This window comes from Atractosteus spatula, chromosome 24 (assembly GCF_055471065.1).
Source record: "Atractosteus spatula isolate fAtrSpa1 chromosome 24, fAtrSpa1.hap1, whole genome shotgun sequence".
NCBI lineage: Eukaryota > Metazoa > Chordata > Actinopteri > Semionotiformes > Lepisosteidae > Atractosteus > Atractosteus spatula.
In genome coordinates this window covers 4,448,961-4,463,090 of record NC_142729.1, presented here as the reverse complement: position 1 = coordinate 4,463,090, position 14,130 = coordinate 4,448,961, and the positions used below count along the sequence as shown (strand labels likewise).

General features: G+C 42.6%; 1 protein-coding gene across 1 annotated transcript in view; it reads left to right on the top strand.

The window, feature by feature from the left end:
* The window catches only part of LOC148815795 (immunoglobulin kappa light chain-like), a 268,304-nt gene that overhangs the window by 213,910 nt on the left and 40,264 nt on the right, over window positions 1-14,130 (top strand). Inside the window, exon 4 of the mRNA XM_088904691.1 lies at window positions 1,381-1,407. Within this exon, the coding sequence (XP_088760817.1) occupies window positions 1,381-1,407 (27 nt within the window). The remainder of the gene's footprint in view (window positions 1-1,380; window positions 1,408-14,130) is intronic.

Sequence of the window (14,130 nt, the reverse complement as noted above, 5' to 3'; positions counted from 1 at the left end):
CATTTCCATCGATTGTACAAGCACTTGGAAACTGTCCAATCCCTAGTTCATCAGGCATTTTCTTTTATGCTGCGGGCATTCTCCCGGTCTGGCGCCGGTCTGTGTCTTCTAGGATATAATGTCAGTGATTTTTTGTTAAATTTGGGTTTCCAATAACTCCGCAGCAAACTCTTGTTTTTATGTCCACAATAACAGACAATCTCCTTTGCTTTTTGCTGAGCATTTAATAATTTCCTAAAATGAAAATGATTTACTTTATTTCCCTCACAGGATCAATAAAAGTCATCTATCTAAACTATGGGACAGAATTTGGGGTCTCCCTATACCAGAGATTGCGGTAGGGCTTCAGAATGGTGATTGGCTGACATCATCTGACACCCCTCTGAGTGGAGAAAAAAGACGTGCTGGTCTGCTATACATACTGTGCCAGGAAGAGGATTTCTTTCTATTTGAAATGTGTATTTTAAAAGCTGGAGTTATCCCATAAAGCACTTTGAGCATACTGTCCAGCATATTGTATTTCATTGCACTTTGACAGATCATCTTTTAATCACTTGTTGTTAGAATATCCCCCAAGAGGATCTTCCCCCCAAAAGGATATAGAAGATCTCCCCCAAGAGGTATCCAGGTAACAGTGAAACGGGCGTACAGTCTGGGGAGTTCGCCCATTTTCCATGTACATTTCTCTCTCTCTCGGGCCAGCGCTCTTGGTGGGCTTGTCTTGTGTCTCTCTCTCATCTGGGTGCGGGAGTGCTGCTGGCGGGTGGTAAAGGAGAACAAATAAAGCGCAGCTTTTAACTCCACAAGTTTCTCAATGAACTCAAATTCATTACAATGGTGTCAGAAGCGGGAGAATGGACAGCGAACGGCCGATGATGTCGGACTCAGAGAACCACCGGTTCCCCCAGCCCCGGATTCCGATGCTGTCGGGAAACGGGAGCGGGGCGGCCTGAAGGGGGGAAGGCCGCCCTTGAGCGATGCTACCCCCGCTCCGGAAAGGCCTCGTCTGCTGTGGGAAGTGTTGGCCACAGCCGGGGTTTATTCCTTCCCTGCCTCACCGAGGGCAGACCCTGCCAGGCCCTCATCGACACCGGTTTAACCATCACCCTGCTGCGGCCTGGTGTCCTGCTGGGCACCGAGGCAGTCGGACCCCCAGGGCACTCACCGTGCACTTTGGGGCTGCGATGGTGAAACACCCCTTCTACTTTGCCCCAGTCCGCGAGGACTGTATCCTGGGGTTGGACTGGTTGCAGCGCCCCTCTATGTGTACAGTACAGCCTCCTGTCCTGGCTGGTAGAGCTCATACAGCTGTGTCTGGAGAGAATCCAGGGTATCAGCTTCAACCACACAGCTGGGCAGCTTGTTTCGCCTTCTGTCCAGCGGGAGGGGGGAACAAGCTGCCCGGCAGTGTGGAATGCTACATAACCCTAAAAGGACAATACACACTAGCCGAATATTTGACCAAGGTATCCAGACACAGCTATATGAGCTCCACCAGTAAAACTCAAACCGTCATTTTAAATTAAAATACTTTATTTTTTCATCTACAAGAAGTAACACCACAGCATTTCATTGATCTAACTAACAAGGATGGGACATTAGCTAGCTAATATGATAAAGGAATAACTTACTTTTTTGTTTATTTCTTTAGCACATTTATTTGAACATTTCCAGAGCGTTTCATAACTTCTAACACGAAAATGATTTAAACTGCGACACTTTTATCATTCAACGAGAGCTTAAAATATCACAAAGATCCTCAAGAGATCAACAAAGACAACAGAAAAAGATATGTGTATAAGATACTGTCCATGGGAATCCAAGCTTTTTTATCTACGCTAAGAAGTAGTATTTAAAATTTCTTCATTACACAGTGAAGTCAAAATTCCGGGATGTGCCTATATTAGAAAATATAGGACAACTTCGAATGTATGTCAGGCAATCAGACTTCAGGACCGAAATTATCCATTTTATAATGGGGAATATAGTGTAAAATCCTGGGTTCGGTAAAAGGTTTCAGGCATTCATGTGAAGGACAACAGAGCTTTCACTGGCCCATTATCATTATTATCATTATTATTAATAATTATATAAATTTAAGGGTCGAAATATCTAAACATATGTATCTATATAGCAGGTATTATCACTGTATTCCACTTTCTTTGTAAACACGGAAAAGCAGATTCACAACGTGACGCTGTGTCACTGTGTAAAAGAAAATGGTTTGAACACCCTATATTGTAATAAGCTGCTGAGCTAAGAATAGGAATGTTCCTGCTGTCAGAGGGGGTGGAAAGTGCCCGCGGACATTTAATTAGTTTTACAATTTGCACTGATTCCCTTGTGAAGATATGGACATAAGAATATTCGTGCGTAGTCAAAAAATGGCATTAAGCACTTAAAATTAATATGGTTAATAATAGTAAACTGTAACATGGTGTAACAAGATCCGCTAAACTGGAAAGAAAATACTTTCAGAGAAAATGTTTCAGGTGTGAAGAACATAGATCTTCAATGCAATTTCAACCAAACCTGTTCCCACACATCCTGCCCCCACTGCCATTAGAATATACACAAAGCACTGAAATCTTTCGAGCTAATGATTAGGTGTTTCCGTCAACACCTTCCAGCAGCATTTCCGTGCCCAGACGAGAGAGAAACACAAGACAAGTCTGCCAGCCCAAGAGAGAGAGAGAAACACCAAGGGGTGTGGAACCAGGGAACTATTTACATGGAAAATGGGCGATCTCCCCAGACTGTCCGCCTGTTTCACTGTTACCTGGATACCTCTTAATTTAGAACTCACTCTCCCCCCTGCCTGTCTGACTTCTTTTAATCCTTCTGTGCCCGGATTGCAGCGGGTGAGATGTTTTTCCAAGAAAAAAAGATAAATTAGAAAAAGAGAAATTCCACCAGAGCCTCTTCTCTTCTTGAGTCTAGTTTTTAGCTTGGAAGGATTCAAGCAGGATTTTAGATGAAAGGCAGCGACCTTAATGAAGACCAAATCATAATTGAACCCATTCAGAGCCTACATTACATTTTAGCGTTTCATTCAGACCCTCACACCTCAAGAAGGCTTGCGTTTTCTCTCTTCTCTTTTAAGCATGTGTACAATGCTGTAATACAATTTAAAATAATTTTTAAAATAGTTTAAAATAGTTTAAACAGTATCAACTAAACTCCATTAATATAAGTATGGAGTGGTATTAAATAAATACAGCTTTCTAGTATAGATTACACTTTTCTAAAATGTATTGAAAAAATTAAAACGATTACAATCTCATCTTTCCACATTTGATCCCAAAATCCCAGGAAAAATACATCTAAACGGGGAGAAAGCTATGCTGAAAGTTTATTAAGATACTTAGAAGACAAAGATAACAATTTATGTTGCATTTGTCTGATTGTGAATAAAAAAATACATTTAATTAAACACAGGTTTGAGATTTAAATCAAAATGCGATATAAATAAATTTAAATGTTATATTGTAATGCATACTGTACAGCCTCCATTTCTCTATAAAAATTTAAAAGATCATTTGCGCAGCCTTAGAGGGGGGGTCTGCTCTCAGTGACAGCTGACAATCCTCCATACACTCAAGAGAAAATTAATAATGCCAATGTAAACGTCGTATTTACAATTTGTTGATAATAGAAATGTTAAGTTCTGTAAAGCTTTGTGATAGATAGATAGATAGATACTTTATTGATCCCGTGAGGGAAATTGCAGTGCAACAGCAGCTTAACACACACAACACAGCCACAGTGTAACGAATTATATAATAATGGTACAATACATACAATACAATACAAGAGTTACTCACAGTCCGGATGCACAAGAACAAACTAGAACAGAACAGTACACAGAACACAGAGTAACTATAGATATAAATATAAATGTATTGCACAGGTCCCTGGCATATATTGCACAAAAAGTGGTTGTAAACGGGAAAAAGAAAAAGAAAAAGAAAGAGAACAGATGTAGCAGTAGATGTGTAGATGCGTTTAGTCCAGAAACAGGTCACTGTCGATGTTGCCTCTGCCAAGACGCAAGGTGGATGCATTGTACAGTCTTATGGCAGACGGCAAGAATGACCTTCTGTAGCGCTCCCTGTCGCACCGTGGATGAATCAGTCTATTGCTGAACGTGCTCTTCATTCCTGCAAGCCTGTCATAGAGGGGATGGGAGAAGTTGTCCATGATGGCCTCTAGTTTGGACATCATTCTCCTCTCAGCCACTACCTCCAAGGAGTCCAGGTCAAACCCAATGACAGAGCTTGCTCTCCTGATGAGCTTGTTCAGCCTTTTGGAATCTACTGCTCTAATCCCAGAGCCCCAGCACACCACTGCGTAGAAAATGGCACTCGCTACCACCGACTGATAGAACATGTGTAGCATCTTACTACACACATTGAAGGACCTGAGCCTCCTCAAGAAGTAGAGTCGGCTCTGTCCCTTCTTATAGATGGCCTCGATGTTCTTAGACCATTCCAGTCTATCGTCGATGTGCACACCCAGGTACTTGTACGAGTCCACCATCTCCACGCCACTCCCATGGATGTAGACAGGAGTAGGTTTGACCTTTTTCCTCCTGAAATCTACCACCAGTTCCTTTGTCTTTGTAACATTCAGTTCCAAGTGGTTCACCCCACACCACTCCACAAAGCTGCTGACCAGTCCTCTGTACTCCTCCTCCTGTTCACCCTTGATACATCCCACAATTGCAGAGTCATCTGAGAACTTCTGCAGGTGGCATGACTTTGAGTTGTACTTAAAGTCCGAAGTATAGAGGGTGAAGAGGAATGGAGAAAGAACTGTCCCTTGAGGTGCCCCTGTGTTACTCACTACCTGTTCAGACACACAGTTCTGAAGAATCACAGACTGTGGTCTGCCTGTCAGGTAGTCAGTGATCCACGAGGTCGTGGAGGCATCGACTTGCATCTCCTCCAGCTTCCTCCTTAGAAGTAAGGGCTGGATGGTATTGAATAAGTAAGGGCTGGATGGTGGGATAAGACCAGCCTCTCCAGTGTCTTCATGATGTGAGAAGTCAGTGCAACTGGTCTGTAGTCGTTGAGGACAGAGGGGCACCCTTTCTTTGGTACCGGGACCAGGCATGATGTCTTCCAGAGCACCGGGACTCTTTCCAAGCACAGGCTCAGGTTGAACAGTCGCTGGAGCACTCCGCTCAGCTGATCAGCACAGGCCCTCAGAACTCTGGGGCAGATGTTATCTGGTCCTGTGGCCTTACCCTCGTGCAGCCTCTTCAGCTCCTTCTTCACCTGGTCAGCTGTGATGGTCAGCCTGGCCTGGGGGATGGTGCTCATAGTGCTTTCAGTGCTGCAGGTGTTAATGGCGGAGGTGTTGGAGAGTGGCAGCTGTGGGGGATGGGTGGGTGAGTAGCCGTCGGGGGTTGTGGCTGTAGGCGGCCATGTTTGTGGGGGGATGGAGGAGGTATTGGGCAGTCGCAGCTGTGAAGGGTTAGGGAGCGTGTGGCTGTGGGGGGATGGGTGTTGCGCCACAGAGGACCCAGAATCAAACCTGTTAAAGAACTGGTTCAACTCGTTGGCCATCTCCAGGTTCCCTTCTGTTGCACCCCCAGCCTGTTTGAAGCCAGTGATCTCTCTCATGCTGCTCCATACATCTCTCACCCTATTCCTTTGCAGCTTGTCCTCTATCTTCTTTCTGTATGCGTCCTTGCTCTCTCTTAGCTTCTGCTTTAGCTCCCTCTGTACACGCTTGACCTCTTCCTTATCTCCCCTCCTAAAGGCTCTCTTCTTGTCATTCAGAAGAGCCTTCAGGTCGCTGGTGATCCAGGGTTTGTTATTGGAAAAGCAGTGTACGTCTTTGGTGGGGATGGTGTTATCTACGCAGAAGTTAATATAGTCAGTGACACAGTCCACCATGCTGTCTATGTCGTCCCCATGTGGTTCGCACAGCACATCCCAGTCGGTGGCCTCCAAAGCACCACGTAGATCCTCCATAGTCTACCCATTCAGCAAGAGATCAGCTACACTGGGAAGATGCGACACCGAAGATATGATTAATAACCTTTTAAATCTGAAGGGAGATCTACAGGGTACCCCCCCCAACACGATTGAAGCAGGAAGCAGAAGCAGGGACAGTTGTCAGAAGGAAAGAAGGTGACTATTCATTGTTATTAAAAATATCTTAAATTCGATCATGTTGTGATGTTTAGAAATATAAAAAGTTAATTAATTGTCCATAATATTGCTATTTTATTTTTTCAAAGAAATGTTTGTTTAAAGAAAAGTCATGGCACTGGCTGGATTTGAACACCCAACCCGTAATTTCTTTAGATACGCAATTCCATATTATATTTGCAGAAAAGCTTAAAACTACCACTTTTTATACACGCTATTTCACATGTTAGTTAAAGACTTCGATGCTTAAAATGTTTAGGGAGAAATGGAATACTGGTGTGTATTTTTGTCTTTAAAGTACCGAGACCAGCCATATACTGTAATACTGTATGTTTATGTTCCAAAATTAATATCATTTATGGCCTGCACGTGCATTATGCTCCTATTCTTTTTATGCTCAGCTACTAAGATTTCCCTTCAGTGGTAAAATTCCATATAAATATTCAGTACTAAAACGGGCACAGTAAAGACATTTAAATCTTTCTACGACCGACCAACGCACCACGAGTGCCCCTGTCGGTCAACCAATCACGAACCGAGGTATTTTGCGTCAACGCGCGTCACGATGCGTGAGGCCGTAGCCAATTACATCCGGTACGTGTCTGTGCCGCGCACTTTGAATGGCTGCATCTGTACATTGGTGTACAGACAAACGGAAAAAAAAGACAGAACCAACAATATACAGACATATTTACTTTGAAGGTCAAGGGGTAAGTAAGGATATGACTACAGGTATGAATGAGAACTTAAATCTGTTGGTTTTGGAGTTGGGAAGTCAGTATCTGCATTCTGATAGGAGTAACTGTGAAATTATTAAACAAGGGGCGAGAAGGATAATCACAGATGGATTGTGCTTTACGCAAAACGCGTGAATGGAGAGGGCTGGAAGATCAGCACCAATGACCTTCTGATGTATTTTCACAAGTCTCCCCAGTTTGTTCTTGCTTCTTAGATACAAGTCACCAAGCCAGCAGTCCAGGGTAAAAGTTAGAACAGAGTCAAGGAAGGGGTCTAGTTACCCACCCATCTTTCTGGGTTCACATTGAAAACTTTAATCTGCTCCATTAGACATGATCCTCTAGATTGTGAACACCACAGTCAGAACTCTCATTGATATATTATCTTTTGGATGGCTTCAGAGTACAGCTGTTTAGCAGATTTCCCCCTCTCAGAATCCTCCACAAGGTAGCCCAGAAGATCTGGATCCTTATCAGCATCATGCACCCGGTTGAGTTTCCCATTAGTAAAGTACCACATGCTGTCATCTGTGTAGATGAACTCAGATAATTTGAGTCCATAGTGTTGTACATAGTGAAGGACTAGTCTGAAAATATATATCAGAATGTTAATTCCTCTGTTAGGTAACTGTTGTCTTAAACAGATATGGTCATGTTAATATTAAGATATAATATTTCTTACACAAAATTGTTTTACAAAACTGTTGAGACTCATATTAAAATCCAGCAGTAGGACGAGACAAATTTTGTCCAAAATATTGTTTAAAGCACCTGTTCAGGGACCTGGGGTGTGCTTGGTTGAACTCAGAACTTGTCTTTACAGAGGAAGGCATTCACTCAATGTAAAGGAAATATGGCTTCAGAACATAGAACTAAGTTTCTTTATTAGAATTTTGAAAAGCTTGAAAACCACATCTGTTAGTCAAGAAGACATCCTGATTTTTCATGATGCTTAATATATGCTAGAAGCATATACATATTTCAGGTGGGTAGCTGCGTCAGCATGCGTAGGCTGCAAAGGAACAAGTAATAGGCTTTTTTCAAGCTGGAAAGAGAAGAAAGAAAACACAATGTTTCTCTTTTCAGCATGGAATAAATCTATTACTTGTTCCTGTTCATATTTGCAACACTGCCACCTGTCTGCACTGCTCTGTTATTTTTAACCCCCCTGATCCTAGGCTGGGAGAAGGAAGCAGTGCTGGGACTTGTTTACAGAAGAAGATATAGTGAAAACATTGAGAAACCTGTTATACTCTTGTGGAATGCTGTTGTTTAATCTACTCTTGGTTTTTAATCACTGAGTAATGAAGGAAAAAACATCTTAGATGTGCACTGGAGCCCTGGGTTCAGGTCTAGACCTCTGTGGAGAGCTCTCTGATGGGAGTTTGTGTGCTCTCACCATGTTCTGTGTGTTGTTGCCCATAGTCCAGAAACACACAGTACTGGTAGCTTAGCTGACTGCTAGGAAAATTGGCACTGGTGTGTGCATTTCTGTGTTTGTGTCTGTCCTGCAATAGATAGCCTGTATCCTGTCTCATGACATCCAGCTCCCTGCAAGGGTGTCCTGGATAAGACAGGTTAGAAAACTGATTGTAGTTCCGTTTAAGGTACCAGCCTGTAAGAGCTGGGGGATGCTTTTAATCTGGTTAAGTTTAGTTACTGATTCGCTTCAGCTCAATAAGACAAGGACCGATTCAGTCACCAGTGACAAAGGAAGCTGCAAGAAGTATCTTTTATCAGGGGCCCGATAGTGATTGTCAATAATCTGACATTCTGGAAGAGGAGAGCAGGGTGCCTTGTCACACAAGGATGAATGAGCTCAACTCCATTTTGAAATGCATAAACATCTCCATCACTTCTTTATTCATGTTACATCCCTGTGCAGAATAAAACCTCATGTTTGAAGAGGAAAAACGAAAACCCATTATGCTTTAAGTGTAGAGAATTAACCCATCCAATTTCCAGTTCAGGGTCACGGGGCAGCCACAGCCTATACCAGCAAGCCACAGGCAAAAAAGCAGGGTACCCCCTGGACAAGACGGCAGTCCATCACAAGCCACACAGAAACATGCACACACTCACACCAGGGCCAGTTTTCCCAAAAGCCAATTAATCTAATTGTATACTCTGGGACTTTGGGAGAAAAACACCTCAAGGAAATCCACACAAACACAGGGAGAGCAAACTACTGTACATAGACAGCACCTCAGGTCTATTATTGACCCTAGAGACCCAGAGCTGCAAGGCAGCAATACTGACCACTGCACTGCACGGTCAGTGAACTCTTAACTATTGCTTGAGCAGAATATAATAGGTCAATTGCAATGGACTTTGATACAGAACATACTGTAGCTACTGTCTAAGTTGCTGACTAGTTAATATGACACCTTGTGGAGTATATCTCCAGCTCTGAGCTCAATTACAACAAAAAATTTGTGGAACAAAGCTGCAGAGCATCTGAACTTGTGCTTAGTACGGTGCTGAGGGCTCTAATGTTGTTGTTATAATGAGCACAAACTGCTGGAGGTGGCCAATTCAGAGCATTTCAATTTATCTGATTAATAAGTTATTATATATACCATGTTATATACCATGTTAATATAATTACTGTCTGTCTCAAGTTTGTATAACTGAGTAACTCCCAGACAAATAAGGTTTTAATTTAAGAATTTAGTTTAAGAAGCGCATTCGTGCTAAACTACACCAGATGAGGGTCTGTAACTATTAGTGCAATACTGAATTGCAATTTGTCAGGAAAGAAATTAGTACAGCAGCTGTGATTTGAATTGAATCTTATTGTAATAGCTTTTATTTCTATTGTGTATAAGCAGCACTATTTCAGCTCCTCTTGTGCCTTATCAAACTCCAGGGAAACACTCTGAAGGAATTCTCATGGCACCCAGCTCTGCCCAGCTCTGCCAGCCCCTGCTCTCATATACTGTAGCTGTACTATAAAGTTGAGTCTTATGCACTTTCAGGGTGTATTTGATGCTCTTCATCTAAGTTTTTTTTTCTCTTTAGCAAACCTTCAAATTTCCCTACACAACTATTTTTTTGTACCCTTAATCCCCCAAGATCCGTGATTTCCCCTGAGAACCACAAGTGTAGAGTTCCATCCCAATAGAAAATATTCATTACTCAGATGTGAGCACATTTAACACTTACAGTACATACATTTCAATGGAGTGTATTTCCTTCGATTGCCAGAATATTCACTATCAAATTCTAAATGCTCTACATGAATTAGATGTAAATGTAACAGACAAAGTCATTTATTAATGACTCTGGGGTTAGAGCAGGGGATGCCAACAGGCTGAACAAGCTCATCAAAGAGCAAGTTCTGTCATTGGGTCTGATCTGGACCCCATGGAGGTAGTGGCTGAGAAGAGAATGGTGTCCAAATTAATAACCATCATGGACAACGTCTCCCACCCCCTCTATGACATGCTTGTGAGAATGAAGAGCACGTTCACTAATAGGCTGATCCACCCGCTGTGCGACAGGGTGCACTACAGGAGGTCATTCTTGCCTTCTGCCATAAGACTTTTCAACTCATCCACTATGTGTCTGGGAAGGGACAAATTTGACATTGACCTGTTTTTAGACTAAACATAAATTCTCTGTTTACAACTGATTTTTGTGCAATATATATTATAATGTGCAATACATATTTTTATGTACTGTACATTCTGGTTTGTTTTGTATCTTCTGTACTGTGAGTAATTCTGTACACTCCATATTTTTTACTTTTAACCGCACTTCTCACTGACTGTACTGACAGTATTGTTTTGTTTTTGTATTGTTGTATTATTGTATCATTTTGTTACACTGTGCTGGGTTGACTATGCCAGGCTGCTGTTGCACTGCAATTTCCCTCACAGAATTAATAAAGAATAATTATGATGTAACAGAAAGCAATTTTAATTAATTACAACATAATCCATCACTTGGAGAATGTGTTAGTGATGGTTCCATGATATTCCATTTCCACTTGTAGCGGCAATGCTTGTTAATAAGACAGAATTAAGTGTTGCTGTGCTTTCCCAAATGAGGCCCCATCTCTCTCTTCATCTCTGTGGTGCAGCCACAGAGAAGCTATTCATGCAGGCTGATTTAAAGATGTTTTCTTTTGATAAGGGACATCTCCCAAATGGGGATGCACTTAGCTAAGCCTGGCTATCATGATCAATGGTCATACATTGGCGCCTATCTGTCTAGGGAGTGCCAGATGGACATCTGGACTGCATTCCTAAGTGTCAGGAGTAAGTGACTCGTATCTCACCTTGATCAACCAATCAGGGACTGGTAGGGCCGAGTAGCCCACGTGGGTCTCTGATGCTCATGAAACTTTCAGCCAATGAACGAGCTGCAGTTCCTCCAGGTAAATACAGGCAACACAGAGAGCCTGTAGAAGAAATTCTGAAGAAGAATTCCAAGGAGAATTCCAGGGGTGTGAGACAATTCCAGGGCAGGACGGCCCAATAGCAGAAAGGCTCCCAAGGGCAGGACATTCTCGCAGTACGCCTCCTGACAATCCTGAGACTCAGCCCGGACAACCACGGAACGGCCAGTGTGTATGAGTGCCAGAACTTTCCTCTGCTCTAAGAGTCTAGAGCGGAGGTTGCCAGAGAGTATCCAGAGGATCCACCCGAGGTTAGCATCAGCAGCAAGCCTCGTGAACAGGTGTGAACTCTGGACAGCTGAATCACTATTCAGAACTAGCGCTTCATGAGGAACGAACCGGTCCTCTTCCTGACTTGCTGGGACCCACAGTCATCTTTTCTCCTGTGCACAAACGTTGCTAGTTAAAGCCAACACTAACTAGCCAGTCAGTGAGCATCAGCAGCGCACCGTCGCAAGCCGCACAGCACAGCCAGAGAGCTGGATTGGACAGCAACAAGCCTCCAGGTGTTTCTTTGTGCCTGCAGGAGATCTGAATCCCCAGAGATTGGATGAGTATTCAACTTCACTGCGTTACTGCTCGAGAATTCAATTGTTATCCCAACCAGTTTATATCAATTTAATTCCTAAGAGTTATGTACTTGTTTTGAGTATCTAGTGTAGAAGTTGTGACTAAGTTCATTTACAAAATGGTCTAAATGAATGATACACCGAACGTATGTCCTCTTGATATGTGTAACTCTTCGTAACTGAATGAATATATACCTTTTGTATTCTGATAACCCTCTCGATAAGATCTGTTAGGTTTATATGCATATTTTATGTATTAATAAATGTATTCTTGTGTATTAGTACCTGTGTGTGCGTTGTTTGAGTTATACCACAAGGTTGGATTCTAAAGTCATTAAAAGAATCATTTTGTGATTTACGGCTACAATTAATAATTGTCCCCGTAAATGCCCAAACCCTACAGAACTGGTGCCTCGTGAGAGCACACTACACACTATATACGGGAACATTCTAACGTGATCCAGCAGCCATGTCACTCTGCAACTCACAACTGGTACCCCACTGAAGCTAAACAGGTGTGAGCCTGGTCAGTACCTTGATGGGAGACCTCCTGGGAAAATCTAAGGTTGCTGCTGGAAGAGGTGTTAGTGGGGCCAGCAGGGGGCGCTCACCCTGTGGTCCATGTGGGTCCTAATGCCCCAGTATAGTGACGGGGACACTATACTGTAAACATGCGCTGTCCTTCGGATGAGACGTAAAACCGAAGTCCTGACTCTCTGTGGTCATTAAAAATCCCAGGGCGTTTCTTGAAAAGAGGAGGGGTGTAACCCCCACATCCTGGCCAAATTTCCCATTGGCCCTTACCAATCATGGCCTCCTAATCATCCCCATCTATGTATTGGCTTCATTACTCTGCTCTCCTCCCCACTAATAGCTGATGCATTGTGAGCGTTCTGGTGCACTATGGCTGCCATCTCATTATCCAGGTGGAAGCTGCACAGTGGTGGTGGTGGAGGGGAGTCCCCATTACCTGTAAAGTGCTTTGAGTGTAGTGTCCAGAAAAGTGCTATATAAGTGTAAGCAATTATTATTATCCAGTGTTCTGCTTAGTACGCTACCATGATGCTTAAACTACTGTATATGATGAGGTTAAAGTTAGTTCCCCACTTTTATAACCACTAGAGGGCAGCAGCTGTTACTTTGGTTTCATTGCAATTGAGAACAAGCTAGTACAGAGCTGCTTGCTAATATCAGCGACCAAGTTCATTGCAATTGTTCTGGAATGTACATTTAATTTCTCAGCTGCATTAATAATCACAGTTTTGTTCTACCAATTTACTCAATAGGAAAAAGTTAAACATCAGCACTATTTCAGCTCATCTTGTGCCAAATCCTGAAGCTAGCACTCCAGGGACACACTCACTCATGAGTTGCAGGAATTTTCATGGCACCCAGCTCTGCGTGCCAGCCCCTGCTCTCATTCCTGTAGGTGAGAATGCTCCCCCCCACCTCAGTCACTGTCTTCCAAGATCTGTACCTGTAGAGAACAAATCAATGTGGGTACAGAGGACAAGGGTAATAGGACTGTAACAGGCCTACCTCGCAGCTGCTGACTGATGGGAACCAAGGACATAAAGAAACACACTTAAATCAAATTACCATGAAGAAACTTTATTCAATCAAAGGACTATACTCAACACAAAACCCAACACCTTCTACTACTCTGAGTGTCTCTTTATATACTAAACTAAGTCTAAATTAATCCTTTGTAAGAATATGGCCTGCAGCCCTTCACCTGTTATTTAATTAGTCCTATGATGAATCATGTAATGCAGTTTTCGATGAACGGAAGACCTACTGACCTCTAGTGGCAGGTCAGCTGAAACGATTATCTTAATTAATGCTGACACAATGCAATGACAGGTTCCTGCTTGGATACTATTGGCAATACTACAGTGGTGTGAAAAAGTGTTTGCCCCCTTCCTGATTTCTTATTTTTTTGCATGTTTGTCACACTAAAATGTTTCAGATCATCAAACAAATTGAAATATTAGACAAAGATAACACAAGTAAACACAAAATGCAGTTTTTAAATGAAGGTTTTTATTATTAAGGGAAAAAAAAAATCCAAACCTACATGGCCCTGTGTGAAAAAGTGATTGCCCCCTAAACCTAATAACTGGTTGGGCCACCCTTAGCAGCAACAACTGCAATCAAGTGTTTGCAATAACTGGCAATGAGTCTTTTACAGGGCTGTGGAGGAATTTTGGCCCACTCATCTTTGCAGAATTGTTGTAATTCAGCCACATTGGAGGGTTTTC